We start from the raw sequence: 20826 nt of genomic DNA, 5'->3' as shown, positions 1-20826 counted from the left end.
CATCCTAATCCCCACACAACGGCCAGCCTGGTACTTCTAAGATGAGAACAAGGGATGGTTCCTCTCGGTAGCTCCTTCCCCAAAGGCTGTGGCCCTAAAGCCTCCCCTTGCTTTGTCCCTCATCCACCCCAGACTACCCTAACCCTAACCCTCACCTTTGCCTTCTCGAAGTCCAGGTCTTTGCCGATGGTGGTCAGCAGGCGGCAGAGGCACTCCAGGGACTCTTCGTCATGGTTCTTCAAGAGCTTAACCACACAATCGTGCATGATTGCCTCGGTCAGCATCTTCAGCTTGAAGAGCTCCCCAATGAACTTGATGTTCCCAATCGACCGCCGCCTGGCCTTGTCCTTGGCCTCTTCCAGTTCGTCGTGAAGCCGAGTCCTCTCCTCCGGCTGCGGGCAAAGAAGGGAAGGTGAGGAAGAGCTGGACGCAGACTTCCCAGGCCAGCCAGGACAGGCCCTTCCCTTTCCATCCAGGGGCATCAGGGACTCTCACAGACTGGGCATGCTCAGAGAAAGGCAGCCCCTTTCTGGAAACTCACCGTAGTGGCAGCTTCCAGTTCTTTCTGCTTCTTCTCAAAAACATCATCGTCAGCTTTGTCCTTTTCAAATTCTTTCTGGCAACGGTTCAGTAGCAACTTCCGGAAGTTGACTGTACTCCCAGGTTTGTCTGCCATGGGCACTTTCAGCTTTGTGTGTCACGAATCAAAAGGCAGAAGGAGAAGGGAGGTGAGCATGTGGGGGCGGGAGAGCATTCCTTGCATTTGCAACCTCCACTTGCACCATCTGCCTGATCAGCTCCCTCTTAAAAGAAACATTTTCATTCTGGCACCCACATTTCCACCTAATAGAAGGGATCACAGACCAAGAAGCTTGCCCAATAACTATTAGCCGCCACAATTCTTTCTGGGCCGGATAAGGGATATTCCAATTAGTGTATGCTTTCTCTGTGAAACTACACTTTTTGTACACTGCAACTTCCTAGGCTAATAAGGTTACTGTATATCTCAGCAGGACCATTACATTTAAAAACAGTTAATACATTTACCTCTGCTGAGAAGAACGGGAAAAGCCCAGACGCCTTTGCTACCTAAGGCTCACTCACCTGGGCAGACAGGAGCCTCTGCCACTACCTGCCACCTGATCCTTTTTGCAGCTGGGGGCAACCATGGGACCGCTTGCACCTCAAGAAGATGGCTGCCTGTGCCACACGCAGGGCTGCTCCTGGCCTTACCGTGACTAGGCATCTGCACATGTTGGCATATGCCACGGAGAAGCTGGGCTCGTCAATGGCTTTTTCAAACACCAGGTCGATGACGCCTTTCAACCTTTCTTCCGTGTCCACGGTCAGATCTGTCACTTGCTTCATCAACTGATTGAACATCTGGGGCGTCAGCTTATTTAAGATGCTCCGGACCTTCCGGAACAGCTCCTGAAGAAAAGAAGCCGTGAGCAGGAGGAGGGATAAGCCCCAAATCACAACTGCTCCTGTTCAACAAAAAGATCCAGGGAGCTAAATGGGAAAGCTCTACCCATTGTTCAAGACAGCCTTGACTTCTGGCATCCTGGTGACATGCAGGTTCACTCTACAAGCCAGGAAGCAGCCACCTCCTCTCAAGCCTTGCAAAGACAAGTCTCAGCTGGCAGCTTCCCTAACACTAAGTAAGGGAGGGAAGTCAGAGAGACAGAGGGAAAGAGAGAGCCAGGCAAGAAAATGTTTGGATGCAGGAGAGGCCAGACAGCCAGATGCCGCAGAAGCAGAGGGAACCCTCTGGTGCTGTGGCAAGAGAGGACATAAACGTCTCCTAAGCAAGTAGCAAAAAAATCAAAAGCAAAGGAAGGGAAACAATAAAGTAGTTAAGAAACAGACTGGCCAGAGAGGTAGTAGGTTGTCTGGTATCTTCCCTATCCCTATCTTCCCTTTCATGAAAATGGGAGTTCTAGTCCAATGCACCTGGAGACTGCTAGCTCCACCAAGGCTGTGGCCTCACCTGCGTCTTAATGCTCTCTGGGTCCTCAGCCTGGGTCTCCCGCTTCAGGCTGGGCTTCCAGGCGTTCTCAGACTTTTTCAAGTGGACGTCCTCCTTGACACAGACCGTGATGATCTTCCTGGGCTCTCGCCTCTGGCCAGGCTGAGATCTTCGCGGCCCAACGTTCAACAGCTGAGAGAGAACAAACAGACCCCTTAAATATCGCACCAGTATTCAAGAGCTCAACAGGTCAGGCACCCGAGCGGCAAGCCAGCGGATCCAGCCACAGCTCAAATTGCTTTTATGGCCTTAATAGTGAATTGTTTTCAGAGGCCCTTTGGCCCTGGAAAGTGGAACAAAACTACTTTGGCAGTTATCTTTCCTCCTTTTCCCTGCTGCAACCAGCTTCTCCTTGGAAGCTTCTGCAGGTGACAGTTTGCCAAACGAAGATGCTCCAGGCATGCAACCATGGCCAAATCCAAAGTAGCCCCTTCTCTGGCTAGATGACAGATTGCTTCTCATGGCTGCGCATGTTTTCTGGTAGAAGGAACCCCACGGCTTCTCAAAGGCAAAGGAAAGCAGGAAAGTAGGGTGATGGTTTTGGAAATTTACTATCCAGATTTCAAAAAAGGTTTAGTTCTTGTGGCCATGCTTTTTTTTTTTTTTTTAAAAATAGTGTTCCACTGATTTTGTTTTGTAAAAGAGTATCACAAAAACCACAATACACAGCACTGTGAGCTGCTGAGACATTTACTCAGCTAGGAAAACACACAACCATTTGATTTTTCCCCCTCGGATAAGCCAAGGAATACTCAACAGGCTTCTCTGCTTTCCCAAAGGGAAGCCTGCATCTGAGGAACAAGGGACATTAAGAAGGGAGAAGCCTTCACACAAAGATGATGGTGGCCGGGGTGGGGAGGAAGGGGGTCTGGATCCGGAAGGCTTACCCCTATCTGGAGGTTCCTCAGTTGGGGGTGAGGCGAGACCAGCAAAGGGCAGGCTGGGGGGCCACAGCGAGCCAGAGAAGGCAGTCCAGGCGGGGGCTGCACTTTGCAGGCCTGTGGGGAGATGAAAAAGAAGAAGGCAGGGTGGGTTTGTGTGTGTTGTCTACAGACAAAGGCTGTCCCTGATGACCAAGGGAACTATGTGGCCAGCACAGGCCCCAAATGGAAACCCCAGTGGACCCTCTGGCCTCCACCAGTGATAGGAAGGAAAGACAACTTAAGTTGCCCCCTAAATATGTTTTCTGCAGAAGAACTCAATGATGGCAGGCAGAAAAGCAGGGACCAAAAGCAAAAGGCTGCTTCCCTGTTGAGGAGCCGCTCACACTTACAGCTGCACTTCGCCCACCAGGGATTTGTCTTCCGAAATCAGCAAACGCAGGGGTGAAATCTGGACCGCGCGCCAGTATCCGAGGGTCCAAAGTTCGGAGAGGCAGTTTGGGCTGATTGATCTGGGTTGGCAGAAAAACACAAAGTGAAGGCTGACCACATCGCAACTGCTGAAGCCGGCAGCCGCTTTCTGAGGGTGCTACCAAACCAGGTCAACAACCAGAGTGAAGAACAAAACATACGCAAATGGTTATCAGTCCTGTAAGGTACCACTGGTTAGCTTCTTCTGCAACCCAACCTCTGTGGGGAAATGACAGCAGAAAGAACTATGGAGGAACTGAGGGATGATGGTTTGCAGAGAAAAACACTCTGGGAGGGAGACCAGTGACTACTGCTGCCAAATAAAAAGCAACCCCATAGTTTCCAGAAAGAGTCTGCCCTCTCAGCCTGAATTGCAACAGCAAACCTCCCTCTCCTCCTCGCCTTCCTGGATCCACTGCAGAACAGAAGGCAAGGAGAATGCTGAGTGTACCTCACCAGGGAAGTGAGCCAGTCTTTACTCCCCAGAAAAAAGGCCTGCAGAAAACCCAACCTTATGAGGAACAATAACAATGCACTAGAAACCCTTCTCCTTCATTTGGGGCAGAGGCGGCTGCCTCTTGCTAACTGGCAGGGCAAAGGCACACTTCGTGCGCTCAGAGGTACTTTTGCTATTTTCTTCCTGGCTAGGAGAAGTAATGGGGGATAACAGGCCTGTACACAATTGGCAGACCCCTGTCTGGAGCCATCTAACTGCCCTGAAATGAAGGATGCTGCATGTGTGCTGGCAATAAGATGTCTTTGTTTTTGTCTTTTCTTTCTGAGGCTGAAAAGATTCTTTCACCCCAAAGCATATCCGTGGGAGTTGTGTGCTTTTAACCCTGCACCTGCCTGCCCCACTCCACACTGTTTAGTTTTCAGCACATCCAAACACAGCAACCACATTTCAACCTGCAGCCAGGGGACAAAGGCAAACTCTGCTTTTAAAACATGGACCCGAGTGGGGGCCATTCTCCTGGTCCCAGGATCCTCCGTGGCCAACAATGACTCCTCCGTGTGACTCAAAAGACCATTTGGCTTGTGACTGCCTACTAAAGTAATAGTCTGGGGGCACACATTGCTTGGGAGGCAAACAACATCCCCAAATCTGATCCCCTGCACAACAGCCACCTCCCTCCCTTAATCCCCAGAAAGATCATCTCTCTGGGGCAAAGCCTGACCCCAAGCCTTCTCCCTCACCTTGTCCAGGACCACATCGCTTATAGGGGGCAGCCCCTCTGGCTTCTGGATGCAGGCTGGCATGAACTGGAAGTCTAGCAGGAACTCACGGTCATACTGTTTTTTCCCTTCAGAGTTGGTGGGCTTCCACGATTCTGTAACGACACACAAGACCTACAGCAACACTTTCTTCTTCAAAAAGCCCATCTCTTTCAAAGACGATTGCAAGAGACTTGTTGCAAAGGCAGCCATTTCGCTTGTGGAGACACGGGATGAGAAATCACAGCCAATGAACAGAAAAGCAGAGATTTGCACTGCAACCCCAGCACCCCTCGCCCCTGGCTCTACTGGCTAGGAAGGCTGGTGCCACTTAGACCCAGAGGACTGCCTTTGGCCACTGCCCTTGCCTTGGGTTCTGGAGGCATCCTGAAGTTCTTGCTTCTTCTGTAGGAGCAGAATCTGAATCCCAAGTGCAAATCCCTGTCAACTCATGCTTCCTGACTTCTGCTAGGGAAGTCTCTCTCTCTCTCTGTGTCTCTCTGTCTCTCAGACCCAGCCTGTCCATCTGCATCTCTTCTCTCCTTCCCTTTGCTGTAGGAGAGCAACACCAACTGGGGATGCCCTGCTTTCTGAGGATGCCCAGATGCTGAGATTTACCTGGCTTGTGCTGCCTGGCAGGGGCATCACTGGGACCCTCTGTGCTGCCCGAATTTCCTTCACCCCCTTCGCCCTCCAAAACGCTCTCAGCCCCGTTCCGGATGGGCTCCCCTTCCTGCTCGCCGTTCTCTTCCACAGCCTTGGCTATTTTAAGGTCTGTGGGGGAGTCTCTCCTGGGGCAAGTCTCGTGACTCGTCTCCTCTGCTTCGGGTTCAAGTATTCTCTCGCCTCCAAGCTCCTCCTCTGCTTTAGGCTGGAAGACAAGCAAGGCAAGGATTTAGCACCTCTTCTGCCAAAACCTCACACAAGCAAAGAGAACAGAAGCCAAACACACCCCTCCGCTGGCAGGCAACCGCAGCCTACACAGGGCATTCACACAAAAAACTCATTCCAATGCCATACTCTTGGATTGCTCCTGTTTGTCCTGAGAGAGATTACTTGACAAGAAAGAAGAGAATGAACCTGGTCCCCACCGAACCAGCCCAGCCCTTTGAGACCCTGCCCCAGGACCACTGCAGGGCTCCCTGCCCACTGCCCCTCACCTCGGGCTCAGCCTCCACTTCCTCCTCAGTGGCCTGGCTCCGATCTTTTGGTTTCTTCCATGTCTTTGGTGCAGTAATTGCTGTCTGGGCTACAAAAACAAAGTCAGACAGGTTATTTGCCCAATCCAAAGCTATGGCCTAATCCACCTGTATCGAGAACAATGGATTAGAGTTTAAAGATATCGCAGGGCAGCTGCAGCCTGGCAGAAAGCACCTCATTCTTACAAACATCATCTGGAAATCACAAGTAAATGAGGAAAATGGGGTTGGGTGAGAGGGCCATCTTAAAATTCAGTGCCAGCTCCTAAGAATCTGGAAGAAACCAACATAGTCAACTGTGTGGTAGTCTGTTAACCCACCCAGCTCAGCGGAGAGGAGCAACCCCTTCCAGCTCTGGCAGCCTGAGCCTCAGAGCTCCTTTCCTACAGGCTGCAGCTGAAGCAGTCAGGCACACTGGGGTGCAGCAGCAAGAGCACATGTTGCCCAAGGGAGGCCTCCTCCAGAGCAGCCCAGGCTCCAGTAAGCCAGGCACAGGATCCGGGACTGCCCCCCTTTCAAAGAAGGGAAAGAATAGCAAAGCCAGTGCCTGAATGCACTCACCTGCTTCCGGAGCCTTCTTCGAGTCCAAGCCCTGAGGCTCCTCGCTGGGCTCCTCTGGCTGGCCGTCCACCTGCGCAGCCTCTTCATTCACTAGACTTTCTTGGGGCTCTTCCCTCAAGGTAGTCGTTGCAGCCTCCTCTCCTTCCAAGTCCCCCTGGAGAGCAGGGAGGGCACCAGGCAGCGGCAGAGGAGGGGAAGGAGGAGAAGGAGGCAGGGGAGGCGGACTGGGAAGAGTGATAACAGCGGCGGCAACCACTGAAGGGAGAGGAGGGCTGGGAGGCGGAGGTGGTGGAGGCGGCGAGGGAGTGCTGGAAAGGTCATTGGGAGCTGAAGATGGGGGGCCTTCCTCTTCGGCCGGAGAGGCCTCTGGGCTTTCCGGCTCCACAGGCGAGGAGGGCACAGCGGCCTCCTGCTGGTCCACATCGAGAGTGCTTTCACTCACAGTTACCCTTTCGCTAACCCCATTGAGTTCATTTACTAGGTAAGTACTAGCAGTCACTTGGAGGTCGTTGGGGACGTTCTGAGGGGACTCCCTGCATGTATCAGCGGCGGCCTCATCTGTCGGGAGGCAGGGGGGCATCTCTGTGGGAAGAGGTGGGGGCTCCTGTTTCGGGGAGGCCAGTTCACATCCGTCCTCTGCATCCGTAGCAAGCGTCAACTGAGCAGGCGCCAGGGCAGCGCTGCCGGAGGAGGAGGAAGAGGAGGAAGAGGGCAAGGCTGTGAGAGGAAGCTCTGAGGAGGTCTCCATGGAGGCGGTGCAGGTCTCCGCCGTCAGGGCCGCTTGATCCTTTCTCTCTGCACTAGGCTCTGGTCTGAGGGCAGGGGAAGGAGATTTTAATACTGGATCTGCTTTAGGCTTCTCTTCTGGGGAAAAGGAAAAGGGCACACGTTAAAAGAGCCACCCGATGCCACAAAAACCAAACCAGCCTCCTGACCTCCCCTCTACAAGGACGCTTCCCTCTTCGCCTCCCTTAATCTGCACCCCCTTCTTCTGGGGAGACCAGAAAGGCTGCCAGCTCCCCTCCCAGCTGCGTCTGGCACCCTCCTCCCTCTCAGCATGGAAGCCACTCAAGCGCAACAAGAGAAGGAGGCCCTGAAGGAGAGTCACCCTCTGAGGAACACTTTGCACAGGGAAACTCAACCTAAGTGGGCTCCTGTTTTAAAATTCAGAGAAATAACTGACGGCGGACTTTAGCTACATTTCTGGAGCAGGTTTGCCAAGTGCTGCCTGAACATTCCTCCCTTCTGCAATATGGCAGCATCCTGTTTATTGAGTGAGGACTCAGCCTTCAGCCGCATGAAGCCGTTTTCCAGCAGCCCCATACAAGCCTGTCTGGATCTACGGAGCCTGGAGGAGGCCTGCCTTTCTGCATTGCCAACAACTGGAGCACATCTGGGGGGAAGCTGGGGAGGCGGACATTTGAGAGCTGCTCCTAGGCTCCAGCAGCCTTTCCCAAGGGAAACAACCTGTCTCTGCCAGCTGATTTATTACAGACGCTCTCAATTGCTGCAGTTTATTAAGCTGGTTAAAACAATACATGGCTACTAATGCATCTTCCATTGTCTTCTTTCCAAGCTCTTGAAAACATGCCTTTTATTTGCTGTACTATTTCTTAGCTCGCAAAGCTAGAACAAGAGCAGCTAAAACTGATAATATCTAGGTGCTAAAATCATTACATTAAGACCATTAATTTTAATGTGTGTGTGTGTGTGTGTGTGTGTGTGTGTGTGTGTGACATCCAAAAATAAAACAAGGTTTAAAACTGGGGCCCGCCCCATAAAATGATGGCTCCCTGGAAGCAGTGACTCACTGCAAGCCTATTTGGTTCAAAAAGGTCTTTGCCAGCCGATAAGAGGAGAGCAGAGAGAGGGCTCCGCTGGTCTCCCATGGAAGGGAGTTGATTCAACAGAGTGGGAGCAACAGCTGCAGTCCCAAAATCAACTGCAAGGCCACAGCTGCCCACCTCAGACCGAAGCACATCACCAAGAGCCTAGTCTTTAAAAAATAAAATGCTGGATCAGCTCCTCCCCAGCTGTGCCAGCCATGACCCAGCACCTGCCACGCTTCCTCCACGGCATGGGCAAGGGCCATCCAGACACAGTGGGCAGAGGTGAGGCTGGCAGAATTTCCTGTGTACTTCAGGAGGACCCTGGGATGGCATGGGCCTGCCTCTTGGGCAGAGGAAGGAGAGGAGGGAGCCATCCACTAACCTTGCTGCTTCGGGTCACTAGTCACAGCAGCGACGGCGGTGCTGGCGGCCAGATGAGAGCTCTCCACGCTCCCATATAACACAGGGCTGTGTTCAGGGACCTGGCTCGACAGCTGCTGAGATTTGAAGTACAAAAAAGGGTGATAATGAGTGTGCGAACACAAAAGCTAGCAACATGGATCACAAGCAAATATGTGGGGATGAGAGCAGGGCCAGAAGCAGCATTAGTTTGGAAAGAAATGGTTTTTGGGAAAGGAAAAGAAAGGGAAGACTGTAAAAAAAAAAAAACACACACACACACATGGGGAACAAGAGAGGGAAGGAAGGAAGGAGAAAAGGCAGCAGGAGAGGGGTAGGAGAGCGACAGCACATGGCACATGCTGAGGCAGACATCCACCCAGAGAGACTGGGAACAGCAAGAAATGCCACCTCCCGGCCCACCTTGGTCCCAACACTCCCCACCCCAATGATGTCAAGGCTCCTCCACTTCAACAAGAGCCCTTGAGAAGGCCTTCTGAGAGACAACAAAGTTCCAAAACAAGCCCTTTCCCAATGTTTTAAACAAGGCTTCCAAAGGCAAGTTGTGATACATCTGCAACAGGGTTGGGCACTGTCATCAGGTCCTGGGGGCCAATGTTCTTGTTATTTCTTTTAAAATGTACTCAATGTGGGCAGCCCTGTCCTCTCTGGCCACAGCTGGATTCATCTCAAAGTCATTGTGCAGCCCGTAAACAGGAGAAACAACAAGGATCACAGCAACGGAGTATAAAGATACACAAGGAGCCCACAGACAGGAGGAGAGAGGAGCTTCACTGTTACCTGGGGAGGGGTGGGTGTCGAGGAGGGCCTGACGGTGGGCGGCGTGGGGTTCCTGCTCCCACCCCCAGACATGATTTCTTCCGTGATGTCTTTGCCCCCTTGGTTCGGATCCCGGATACGGATCTGGAAAGAGCCAAACAAAGCCTCTGAACTCCGCCTGCCCAGATTCTCTCATCAGAAAGAGCCAAGGGTTTTGCTTGGACTGGAGGATAACCCTCTGGACCCAACCCTGGTGTCGTAATGTTTGTGTGCCGCTGCTTGCAACACAGTTCAGGGAGGAGGTGGGGAAAACCTGCTCCCCCCCCCCCTTTTTCAGCAATCCTCCTGGAGCCACTGCCTGTTAGGATCTCAGCACTCCATCCCTGTCTTCAAGTTCTTTAGAGTCTGCCTCTCACCTTCTGCTCCTCCAGATGCTTAGGACTTCAGCTCCCAGGAGTCCTGGCCAGTGGCTATGCTGGGAGTTGACACCCAAAACATCTGGAGGAGCAGAGGTTAAGAGCCACTGCTCTACAGAGCATGGATGTGCCCATATGGCACAAGAGAAGAGGCTCTCAACCACTGTCACTCCAAATCTTCTTCATGAGTGGAGGTTTTCCCTTCTGTCTGTCAGGAGAGCGGCCCCTGACCAAGATACAGGCCCAGCACCTTCCACCCTCGTTCCCTGGTCCCCACACCAGGCTCTCTCTTACTGTTTTCTTCTCACGCTTGGCTGGTGGGAGCGGCTGCTGTTGCTGCGTAGGCACTATGATGGGTGCTGACTGATACACCGGCTGACTTGGATAGAAAGGTGCTCCTGAAATTGGAGGTTGTGGGGGGGGGGAGAGAAAAGAGGGGGAAATGCTCAGATTTGCCAATTCAACTTGGCCAACCGGTCATTGCAGAATGCAAATGATGCACAACTGTGTAAGCTCACGCTCACACACATCTCAGCATGACAGCCAGGGGCAGGAGGCAGGATGCCAATGCCCTGACAGAAGCAGAGCTCTGGAATGTTCCCTTATAACTAGAGCTCCCAGAATACCACTGGTGACAACCATGCTGTCCAGGAGATCCCAAGAATCGTAGGCCAAAAAGTAAATCTTACTCAAGCTCTGGACAGATATCTGTGCCCCTTCCTGAGGCCATCAAAACCAGGGAAAACAACAAACATGGCAGAACAGATCACATGATTTCAACTGCACATAACACACTACAGCATGTTCAGTGCAAGAGGAGGCACTGAAAAGTACAAGGTGGGCGCATGAATTTTGGGAACCCAGCATGCATTAAGGCTGGTCAGAGGTCAGTCAGTGAGGCCAGAACGCAAGGCAGCCCCAGAAACACTGCCTTAAGAGGAAGCCCCTTCTCACCATAGGCATTTGGGAACTCTCCAGGCCCGGGTCCTGGGTAAAACGGCCCCGGCCCAGGTGGCTGAACGGGATACTGCTGCGGGGGGCCAACGTAAGGAGGACCACTGTGACGATACTGTGAAGAAACGGCATAAGAGGTGAGAGGACAGAAAGAACGGCAGTGCGCTTTGGCAGCAAGGACGGCTATTTGGCAAGAAGGCGCCCCTAAGACACAAGCCATGGTTCCAACCCTCTTCTGGGAAACTAAATGGACACGGCAATATTGGAGAGAGGCAGCCCACCTCCTCCCCTCCCCAGCCCTCCCAAGGCTCACACTTTAAGGGCACACTAGTTGGCCCCCAAAATCAAACTTTTGACTTGGCAGTTCTCTTCTCACCAACTATTATGTCTACCCTTCCTTTTGCTTTAATCTATCTCCAGGGCTGCTGTGGGAATATTTAGATGGAAGAAACTAACAGCACTCGCAACAGTTTGGGTGAAAGACTGCATTATTAACACGCAACCTACCCAAACCCAACATGGGGCCTGCGCTACTGAGCACTTGGGATCCCTCCCCATTTCCATCCTCTAGGGCAGGGGTGGGCCATAGGCTGCCTCCTCTCCCCTGCTTCAGAGGGTTAAAAGTTGCTTCTGGGATCCGCAGAGGAGAGTTCTGCATCCTGACATTTGCTCAATTGCCTCACAGGTTTTGGTTACAGCTCACAGGAAGCAACAGGCACAGCATCATCTCCATCATGAGTGGACATAACAAGAGCCACAGTGCATGAGACCCCTTCCCCTTTGCCCAGCACCCACTTTTGCTCCCAAACTCAGGGGGCCACAGCTGCCACCTTACCTGTGGGATACAGTACTGGGGGCCCTGAGGCATCGGATACGGCATCGGGAGGTGGTTGACCATCATGATGTGCTGATTGGTTTGATAGACCGCGGTTGGCGTTTGTGCACCAGGACGGATGGAAGGGCTGCTGTTCTGGATTGCCGCTCGGGGAGGCTGAATCTGAGGCCTCTGGAAAAACTGAGGGAGGGAAGTGAGGAGGAGGCCGGTCTTTTAGCCCATCGTTTTCGAGAGGAGCAGCAGTGCTGCAGCAGAGGTCCTGCGAAGGGCTCCCATGCATCTGACCAAAAGCTAAAGGGACCCCTCCTGAAGAAAGCTCTTCTGTCCTACAAGGCCACTCGCCCCAAGCAACAAGGAGTGTTGCAAGGGACACTGTGAAGCCAGAACTGCTCATCTGTCTTTGTGCCTCAAAAGTTCTCATTCTAAAAGTGAGAATGGCATGAGGAAAGGAAGCCATTTCTGTCTGGGTTGTTTCTGAGAAGGGCTGCTGGAGGCCACATCTAGGAAGGGGGGGGGGTAATGTTCAGAAGAGGGGTTCTCTCTCAAGCAATTCCCTGCACTTACCTACCCTGAGATCTTCCAATTCTGAGCAAGCCCTCCCCTCCTTTTTGTTCCACCTCTAACGGAAGGGGCAACCTTTTATTTTGTTGTAAACTATTTTGACCTCCGCACGTGCAATGATAGGAATAAAGCAACCCAGAGTTATGGGGAGGGGGGCTGTGCTGCTATGTTGTGGGAGGCATCCCCAACGCTCAGGGCCTTCCACTTCACGGTCAGAGTGCAGAAAGGTGCCTCCAGTATTAAAGCAACCCCTGGTGAAGTGCCGAGTGCTCAAGAGACAGTTAGGCCATGCAGAACCAGTAGTGAAAGTTACCTGGATGGGTCTGAATCCTCCCTTCAACAACGAAGCAAGAAAGCAGCAGGAAATAGAAAGAAAGCCAATGGAACAGCGGACAGGTCAACAACGGGAAGGGTTGGGGAGAGATGGGGTCCGGCATGCAACCTAAGGCCCTGCTCCTTCTCCTGCCACTCCTCTTGCTAGCCAGCTGCCCTGGGACTCGCCATGAGGGCCCTGCCCTGAACGCAACCTTCGGGGTGAAAATGATCTCTCTTTTCTGACAAGGAACAACAATACGGAGCTTGAAAAAGCAACAACAATTTTCCATAACTTGTTTTCTCTCTTTTCTGGGGGTCCTCCTTTTAACCTCCCAGCAGAAGCAGCTTGGTGAAGGAAAGGAGAAGAAACTGACATTTCTTGCCCTCACTCTCCAATCTCCCACAAGCTGCCAAGAGAAGTGGGCCACAGACTCAATGGCCAAGCGGAAAGGAAAGAAAGGCTTCCACCTCCCAAAGGCACATGCTGTCCACAGAGAACTGGGAGAGCAGCCTGTCCAAAAGAGGTGGGTCACCTCCGAGGCATCAGGAGCACATCTGGCCAAAGTGGTGGAGTCCAGTTAAGCGTCACGGTACCTGGACACAAGTGGCTTCCAGTTAATGGTTGGAGCCCATGAGTCACCCTGAACCCCGTATGAGGCTGCAATGGCAGGAAACGGCACCTGAGAACCACCCTGTCAGTTATAATGGCCAGAGGAGAAGGGATGCAATGGCAGCCCACCTTTAGCTGCATCTGGCAACCAGAAAGGCTAGCACTGGATTCCCCCCCCCCCCATCTCTCTCTCTCTCTCTCTCTCTCTCTCTCTCTCTCTCTCTCTGCCTCCTTACTTCTTAACAAATATGCAAACATTAAGTCTGACTCACTTTCTGCTTTTCCACCATTTGGCACTATGCACATAGCAAAACTCAATGCTGAGTCCAGGACTAATCTTTTTAGTTGGCTTTGTATCTTGTAAGATGTCATAAAAATAGAAACTGAGTTAAAACAACCTCCACAGCTACCCATAAATATTTACCTATTCTTGATATATATTATTATATTTGTACTATGCTGTTCTGCCAAACAGTGGCGCTGGCGCAGTGGCAAACTCAAAGAGGCACAATTAACAATAGCTTAAATACACAACCCAAAGCACACCACTGACAAAGAAAATAACACCAGCCAGCCAGCTAATGCCCCCCTCAGCCACAAGCAAACTTGTGCCCCAAAGGCCTGTAGGAACAAATGCTTTGTGTGCCAATGGAAAGACAACAGGGAGGAGGCCAGAGGAGTCTCTCCTGGCAGGGGCTCCGGAAACTGGGAGCAGCCCCCAAAAAGGCCCTCTCTTGCATCCTCACCAACAAGGACAGCAAGGCTCAGAGAGAGGGAGAAACACACCAAGGAGGAGGACATGTCTCAAAACATTCCCAACAGGTCCAGCACAGGCTTCGTACAAATCCTGCTCCCTCTGCCCCTGCCTCATGTCAACAGAGAACAACCCTGAGCCCCTTTCCCCCTGGCACACCATTAGTTGTGCGGCTTCGCACCTTCAGCACCTGGGAAAGGAAGGGGGCAGATGGCTATCACCAGCACTCAGTCTCCTTTGCAACACAAAGGGAAGGAGAGGACTAAAGGAACACTCTCTGCATCGCCTGCTGATCCAAGGCTAGAGAAAGAAGGGGGCGACCTTCTTAAACTACTCCATGAAGGAAGGGACTCTAGATAGTCCAGGCATCGTGTGGGCACCAACTGTCCTCACTTGTTTTGAGTGGAGTGTGAACAGAAGCACAGCTTCACCATCTATTTATGGGGAGAGGAGGACATGCTTCCTGCAGACTTGTATGGGCCTGTCTGCCTACTTCCCTCAGCCACCTTTAGAGATTCAAATGGCATGCATGCCCCATGCTTCCCAGGGCTGGCTTTGCAAGACTTCACCACTCTCAATCAGGACATTTGGGGTAGAAATACCACCAAGTCCCTGGGAGCTCCATCAAGAAGGCAGCTTGCCATGGTCAAGCCTTGCAAGATTTGGATCACTTTCCCAGGTGCGCAGGGGAAACAGAGAAACAGACTGGCCGATACTCCCTCACCCTCAATCCCCACAAAAAAGTTCAACAAAACACCAACAATTCCATGTCTATCGGGAACCAGAAGGTTCTGTGGCAGCACTAAGCTTGGGAATGGCATTTGTGGGAGTCGTTACGAAATGCAAGCAAGAGAATTAGTAACCGTGAGAAGCCAAAGCTGGGCTGCACCATGGGCTTGGGAGGCTTTTTAGCAGGGGTTACATGGACGCACGGATCCCAAGAGCCACCCAGTAGAGGGACCAGCAGCCATCCAACCTCCCACCATCCCCAACCAATGCGCAGCAGTGGGGGGGGGGGTGAGGGTAGGAGGTAATGGGGGGCAAGGAGGGTACTGTACCTGGTGATGGGCAGGTCGAGGCCCCGTGGCAAACTGAGGAGAAGCAGGAGAAACAAAAACACAAAAAGGAAAGGCACAGAGAGTCAGAAACACCACAACAAAAGGCAAAAACGTCACACTGTATGCAAAATAAACCCACAAAGGGCGGCGGGGGGGGGGGGGGGTAATGAAAGAAAAGAAATGATAAAGCCAAGAACGCTGTACACAGTCAAAGCTTTGCTGCAGGACAGTGACAGACAGGCTCCAAGAAGTGGGGCAGGGGCCCCTGCCAAAGGCACCAGCTCCCCACAGGGCACCCGAGCACCAGCAGATGGAAAGAGGAGAGGGAGGAGTGGGAAAGGGGCACCAGCCTGGAGAGTCACCACTAAGCAACTGGAAATATGTTTTTAAAAAGCAAGCTGGATCAGCCCTCTCTGACACGTTATGGAGACAGCATGCCTCCTGTTCATAGGACAGCTGCGCTGCAAAACCAAATGGCAACCCTACCAGGTATGCCTTGGCAACTCTTCCCTTTCAAGGCTGCTCAAGCGCATCCAGGGAACTGTGTAAAACAGCTCAACCTGCGGCACTGGCACAGCCGCTGAGCGCAAGGCGGAGGTTGGTCCCTGGGCTGGCCTGTTCCCTAGCCTCTACGCGGGGCCTGTGAGAAAACCATCGCCAAATGTTTGCTATGAACAAGAAGGCAACAGAGGAGACTGAAAAATGTGTGAATAAAAGGGATCAGGAGACCTAGTAGCATCTTCTGACCTTTTGCTACCATCTTCATCAACGAGCTCCACATTGACATGGAGACACACACACACACACACCCCTCACCAGCACCAAAGTTTACTGTGTGGTATTTAGCCCACATTCACCTCGTCTTTCCTGAACACAGACCTATAGAAGAGACTGTCCCATTCATGGCTTCTCCTTCAAAGGGCAAAAGGTGAAGTGACATTTCCTCTGAAAACCTTGAAAAGAGGTGGGGAAGCTTCCCAAAAGATCTGACTTCTGCCAAGCAAGTCCCCCGTGGCCCTGCTTGCTTCCACTCCCCTGGGATTCCACTGACCTTCCTACAGGCAAAGCAAGAACAGGGCAAGAGCCAGGAGCTGGCTGCAATTTCTCAAGTTTACTTTGCCCCAGGAGTCAGGCTGGCATACTCCTCCGCCTCTCATGAGAAAGGCTGGAAAGCGAGAAGCATAAGCTGATAAAGGACAGAGGATTAAGCTGTACCTTTGGAGAATGGACAGAAGCTGTCAGATAATCTACCAAGACGATGGGCATGCCGGGGGGGGGGGGCAGACCCGGGGAGAAGAGTGGCAGGGGACAGACTGGGTGTCTTTGCCCCAGAGCAAAAATATCTGTCTAATCGCTGTTCCACGGGAAGTCAACTTTTCGGCAGCTCAGAAACAGGAGCCAAACGTTTGCAACTCAATAAAATCAGGGGGGAACTGGACCTAGGGAGTAAATGTCAGATAGATGCAAAACAAACCAAAGCTTCTAGTCTATTTTGCATGTCACCCACGGCTGCATAATTCCTGTTGACAATAGTCTCTCTCTTTCAATCTCAGTCTCTCAGTAACTGTAAGCAACAGAACAAACTGTAGTCACTGCTGGCTTGGGTTAAAAAGAGGGTTCTTTTTCCTTTCAGAGGGTTCACTGACAAGAGTCCCCATTTCTGCCTGCTGGGCGCTGGACTTGCTCCCAAACTCCTCCATCCATGGCAGTTGGAAGGGTGGGCACAACTGGCCTGCCTCATTCCACACAGCCACTAGCTCTCCCCTTCCTCCCTTCAGCCGCCCTTGGGTCAAATCACTTTTAAGAATGCCAAAAACACAGTTGTGGTTTCGAATGGAAGGAAGGGGCAAACTGGCTTCCATTTCCACCTCCCTCTCATCCAAATAAATCTGGAATCCACATGCACAGCCTGGGGCACTGGCCCTCATGTTATTTTCACTTTCATTTCCAATTTGAAAAACCTATGTCTGGGAGCCAAGTGGGTTGTTGCATAAGGAGGTTGTCCGGGCAAAGGGCTCTGGGAGGGAGAAACAGCGAGGAGCCCGGGACAGGCCTCTGCAGGAGCAGCGCTTGGTTTGGGATCAAGAGCAAGAAGGGTTCAAGGTCCACCAGCCGCCACCAGCCAGGGCTCTTGGGCGCCAGGGACCACTCCCTCGTTCCCCCTTGAGACCAAGCCTCCCCTCAGTACTAAGGGGAGGGGGGACCAAAGAAACCAAACCCAGAACAAAATGCAAGGGGTCTGCATTGGTTTTGAACCACAGAGGGAAGGGAAGGATGAAATGTTAAGTGAGCAATTTTTAGTCATGGGGTGGTAATGGATCACGAAACGCAACAGATGGCAAAAACTGCACGCAGGGTAATATCTTGGGGTGGGGGGAATTGTTCACGACCACAGAAAAATGGCTGATGACTTGTGGACAGCTTCTCTCCTGGCATTGATTTTCTCTGCTAACTGGTCAAAGGCCTTGCCATTTGGAGAGCTTTCTGCCAATTCCCCTCAAGGGACTCTTCCAATTCAGTCCTCATCCCAAATCAAGGTGGCGAAGGGCATGGGGGGGATCGCGTGGATTCGTTTTTTCAGCTTTTTTATTTTGTTGCTGTTGTCGGTTGTTGATATTTTTTGTATTGAGGTTGGGGTTTTGTGCTGGGGACTGAGTCCTGCCTCAGCTTTTTCGACACCCTCCCCCTGAAAGGCCTGACTCTCTCCCCGCTGCCTGGGCCAAGTTAAAATGGCCGGCACCAAAATGAGCCGTCTTACCTTGCTGAAAGCAAAGAGACCAGTGCTTTTCTGTAGATCAGTCAACAATGTGGTAGGGGGGAAAAATCAACCAAAAAAGGGTAACAGAACTGAAAGGGTGCCATGGGCACAGCTGCCTGCAAGAAGGAGTACAGTTTGTTATATTGCTTACAATGCAGTATTTTATCCAGCCTCTTCCCGCCAAGGACCTGTAAACCGGACTCTGCTCCAAAACCTTCCTCCGCTTCCACTGGTCTGTGCAATGTATCGGCACTGCTCTGCCAGGCTGTCAAGAAAACTGGTTTAGAGATGCAGCTCTTGAGTTGGGTTTGCCTCTCATTCTAGCCACAAATGGTTCCTCTTCCTCTGCCCACACTTCAACCGGGAGGAAGAGTGCTCTACTTGGGTGGAGGGGGGCTTCTAGTGCCTGATATCAGCTTGCCACAGTCAGAAACACAGCCCTGCAAAGAAGGCTAGCTGAGGAGGAGGACGAGGGGGCCATCAGCTTGAGGTCTTCGCTCTTGTTAAAAGCCCCACAAACCACAAGAAGAACATGCTGGAGGGATGGACAAGCTGTTTGGGGTGGGCCACAGAAGTCAGGTCTCCCACCCACTCCTGCCCAGAAGAAGGTTGGAAAGCCAAGAGGGAGAGACACAAAGGAGATGTGTGTGTGTGTATGTATGTATGTATGTATCTACCTATCTATTTATTTATCTATCTATTTATTACCACAGCTACTGCCAAGTTACATTCCTGAAAGGCACAGCTTTGTCATCTCAACTAAAGATATGAGGTGGTGCCAGTGACAAGCAAGGGACAGGCAGGTCTATGAATTCAGATTGTGGGATTCAAAGCATGTCCTGCAGTGAGAGCCAACTCACTTTATGGGCCCTACCATTATGCAACAAGGTATAAATCATGGAAAGAAACCATCATGCTTAAACTGCACCATGAAAAAATATGATTAAGAGTTGATCCAGCAGTTGAAATTTACAAGCTTCTGGAGAAGAGGCATACAGGTCAAGGGGTTTGTTTTCCATCCTCCACTCTCATCCTTTTTCCCAGGGTAAGGAGAAGGGAGTCCCCAGGGCAACTGCCCACTATCTAGAGAGAGATACTTCCGTCAGCCTCTTCCTTCCCATTTAAGCAACTAGGCAAGGGTTCAAGAGAGCAGAATGCAACGGTAAGCAGCGTGAAGCTCAAGCAAAGAAGGGCCCCCTTACCGGAGAGCGTGTCTGCGGCTGCGTGCTCATCGTCTGGGGGGCCTGCGGATAGACCAGCGTGGTCGGTGCTGCGTTCTGTCCAGAAGGGTAAGGGGCCTGCCACAGAAAAGAAGAGGGCACGGTTATCACAGCGGCAAACAATGGCAAACAGGCATTTTGCCCCTTCTCTCAACTAGAATCTGCGCCAGTAGCACTGCTTCTAGAAGCCCACTGACTCTGAAACTAACCTTTCCTGTCAGGCCCACATAGTTCTGTAATCTTGGGGAAGGGGGGATGTCTATGCCCTACCAGCAAGCAAGGAGGAGGAGGAATAGGGGCTTCTGAGAGGGAAGTAAGCATGTCTTTAATCACCGAATTACAACTTTGGCTATTCTGGGCCAGAGCGAGCATTCATACAACCACATGGGGATCATGAGGTATTGGGCTGGGCACTGTGCATGAGGGAGACTGAGGAAGGCCAGGAGGGACACAGCTGCCGCCTCCCCTGGCTGTCACACCCAAAGCCCTTTGGCACACAGGCCCCCCTACTCCCTCAGCTATCCAGGATTCATAGATGCCTTTGGCCTTTGCCTCCCCCATGGCCCTCCTTCTCCCCAGCTCATCTTCACACTCTGCAACACCAACACTTCCACCCGACCCACACAAGAACTGGCCAAACACTCCTTGGCTCAAGAGACACGCCAGAACCATTTGCCCTGAGGCTGAACACTTTTCTGGAACACAGAACAAGCTCAGCTGCCAAAAGTGATAGAGACACACACTTGAAGGTGGCTTCTCTGTTTTGTTCAAGCATTATCTGCCTGCTTGGTCAGAAATGAAATGCTTCCTTCCTTCCTTCCTTCCTTCCTTCCTTCCTTCCTTCCCCTGCTCACTGCCCTAGCCTCCTCAAACACAAACCACCCCATTCCCAGAACACCTGGCTGGCTTAGAGGCAGCGGAGGAAGAGCAAGAGCCCCATGGGGGCCTGTTCAGTCCTCCAGGTAAAACAGAAGAAACCCCCTACACCCAGCAAGGGCTAAGCGAGGCCACCTCAAAGATTTCCCCCAACAAGCAGCCCCTTCTCTTCACAGGGCCTGCCAAGAGGCTCCTGAAGGCAAGGAGGTCAGGTTTAGGCTCAAGGAAGGGCAGAAAGAGACAAGGGAGCTCTTTCAGGCAGGAGACCCTCTGCTTCCATCAACCCAAGCCTCTTCCACAGAGAGACAGCACAACGGAGAGCCCCCCACACCATGGCATACAGTCACCAAGCCCCAACACTACAGCTCACTTTACAAAGAGTAAACTGACCGTGGTATTTTAGGTCAGCTTCCACCAAGGGTCAAGCTCCCCTCTCTCTGGGAAGGGCCCCCAGGGATCACACACTGGTCAGACTGAAAGCAGCCCTTGCTGTCCTTCCAGCATCTCACATTCCCCCCTTCTCCGATGCCTCAGCAAGCCAGCCTTCCCCTTCTGCTCCTCGGCAGAGTTCCCTAAAATGTGTGGCACTTGCCTCTCTCTTCCATCTGAAGGGGCTAACTGTCTTCCCGACTGATCTCCGCTCGGCACAGAGAGATGAATGAATATGTTTGGGAATTTCAATCGACTTCCCTGAAAAGTGGTGGATCATTAACGTTTATTCTGTTCAGCATTTTATGGTCTGCCTGCCAGATGCAGTTAGAAAATTCCATGCCTATTTACCTCCAAAATCAGGGAACGTGGGAGGAAGGAAGGGAGGGAGATAACTTTCCTTTCAAAAGGAGCTGCTCATCCCCAGGTGCCAGTGGCTACCAAGTCCCCAAGATTGGCCCTTGACACCCAGCTGGTCCACATGGATTGCAGAATATGCACAGGGGTCCAAATAGGTTTCAGAGTGTCTGCCAGAAACTGGAAGTCCACCGAAGAAGACCGAGGACCACTGTGTCGGGCACTAAGAGAACAGGGATGGCCGCTGGCATTAAAACAGCTTAAGAGAAAAATTGAAAGGCCTTCCAACGGTGACTTGAGATGCAAGCTGAATTAGATG

At 52.0% G+C, this 20826-nt stretch overlaps 1 protein-coding gene across 15 annotated transcripts in view; it reads right to left on the bottom strand.

The window, feature by feature from the left end:
- The window catches only part of EIF4G3 (eukaryotic translation initiation factor 4 gamma 3), a 50616-nt gene that overhangs the window by 9441 nt on the left and 20349 nt on the right, over positions 1-20826 (bottom strand). For 5 of the 15 annotated variants that reach the window (XM_089537264.1, XM_089537265.1, XM_089537272.1 and 2 more), the window contains 19 exons: positions 18828-18923; positions 17777-17890; positions 14868-14900; positions 12444-12464; positions 11570-11749; positions 10735-10849; positions 10075-10178; positions 9386-9508; positions 8568-8682; positions 6357-7220; positions 5757-5845; positions 5215-5467; positions 4579-4712; positions 3303-3422; positions 2917-3027; positions 1991-2161; positions 1234-1431; positions 542-688; positions 156-392 (listed from right to left, as the gene is read on the bottom strand). In XM_089537264.1, the coding sequence (XP_089393390.1) occupies positions 156-392; positions 542-688; positions 1234-1431; positions 1991-2161; positions 2917-3027; positions 3303-3422; positions 4579-4712; positions 5215-5467; positions 5757-5845; positions 6357-7220; positions 8568-8682; positions 9386-9508; positions 10075-10178; positions 10735-10849; positions 11570-11749; positions 12444-12464; positions 14868-14900; positions 17777-17890; positions 18828-18923 (3225 nt within the window). The remainder of the gene's footprint in view (positions 1-155; positions 393-541; positions 689-1233; positions 1432-1990; positions 2162-2916; positions 3028-3302; positions 3423-4578; positions 4713-5214; positions 5468-5756; positions 5846-6356; positions 7221-8567; positions 8683-9385; positions 9509-10074; positions 10179-10734; positions 10850-11569; positions 11750-12443; positions 12465-14867; positions 14901-17776; positions 17891-18827; positions 18924-20826) is intronic. The other 10 variants (XM_089537266.1, XM_089537280.1, XM_089537273.1 and 7 more) reach the window with 8 other exon arrangements.

The sequence above is a fragment of the Sceloporus occidentalis genome, unplaced genomic scaffold (genome assembly GCF_023333645.1).
Source record: "Sceloporus occidentalis isolate IW3139 unplaced genomic scaffold, rSceOcc1.0.p SCAF_8, whole genome shotgun sequence".
Taxonomy (NCBI): Eukaryota; Metazoa; Chordata; class Lepidosauria; order Squamata; family Phrynosomatidae; genus Sceloporus; species Sceloporus occidentalis.
This window is presented reverse-complemented; position numbering and strand designations above follow the sequence as displayed.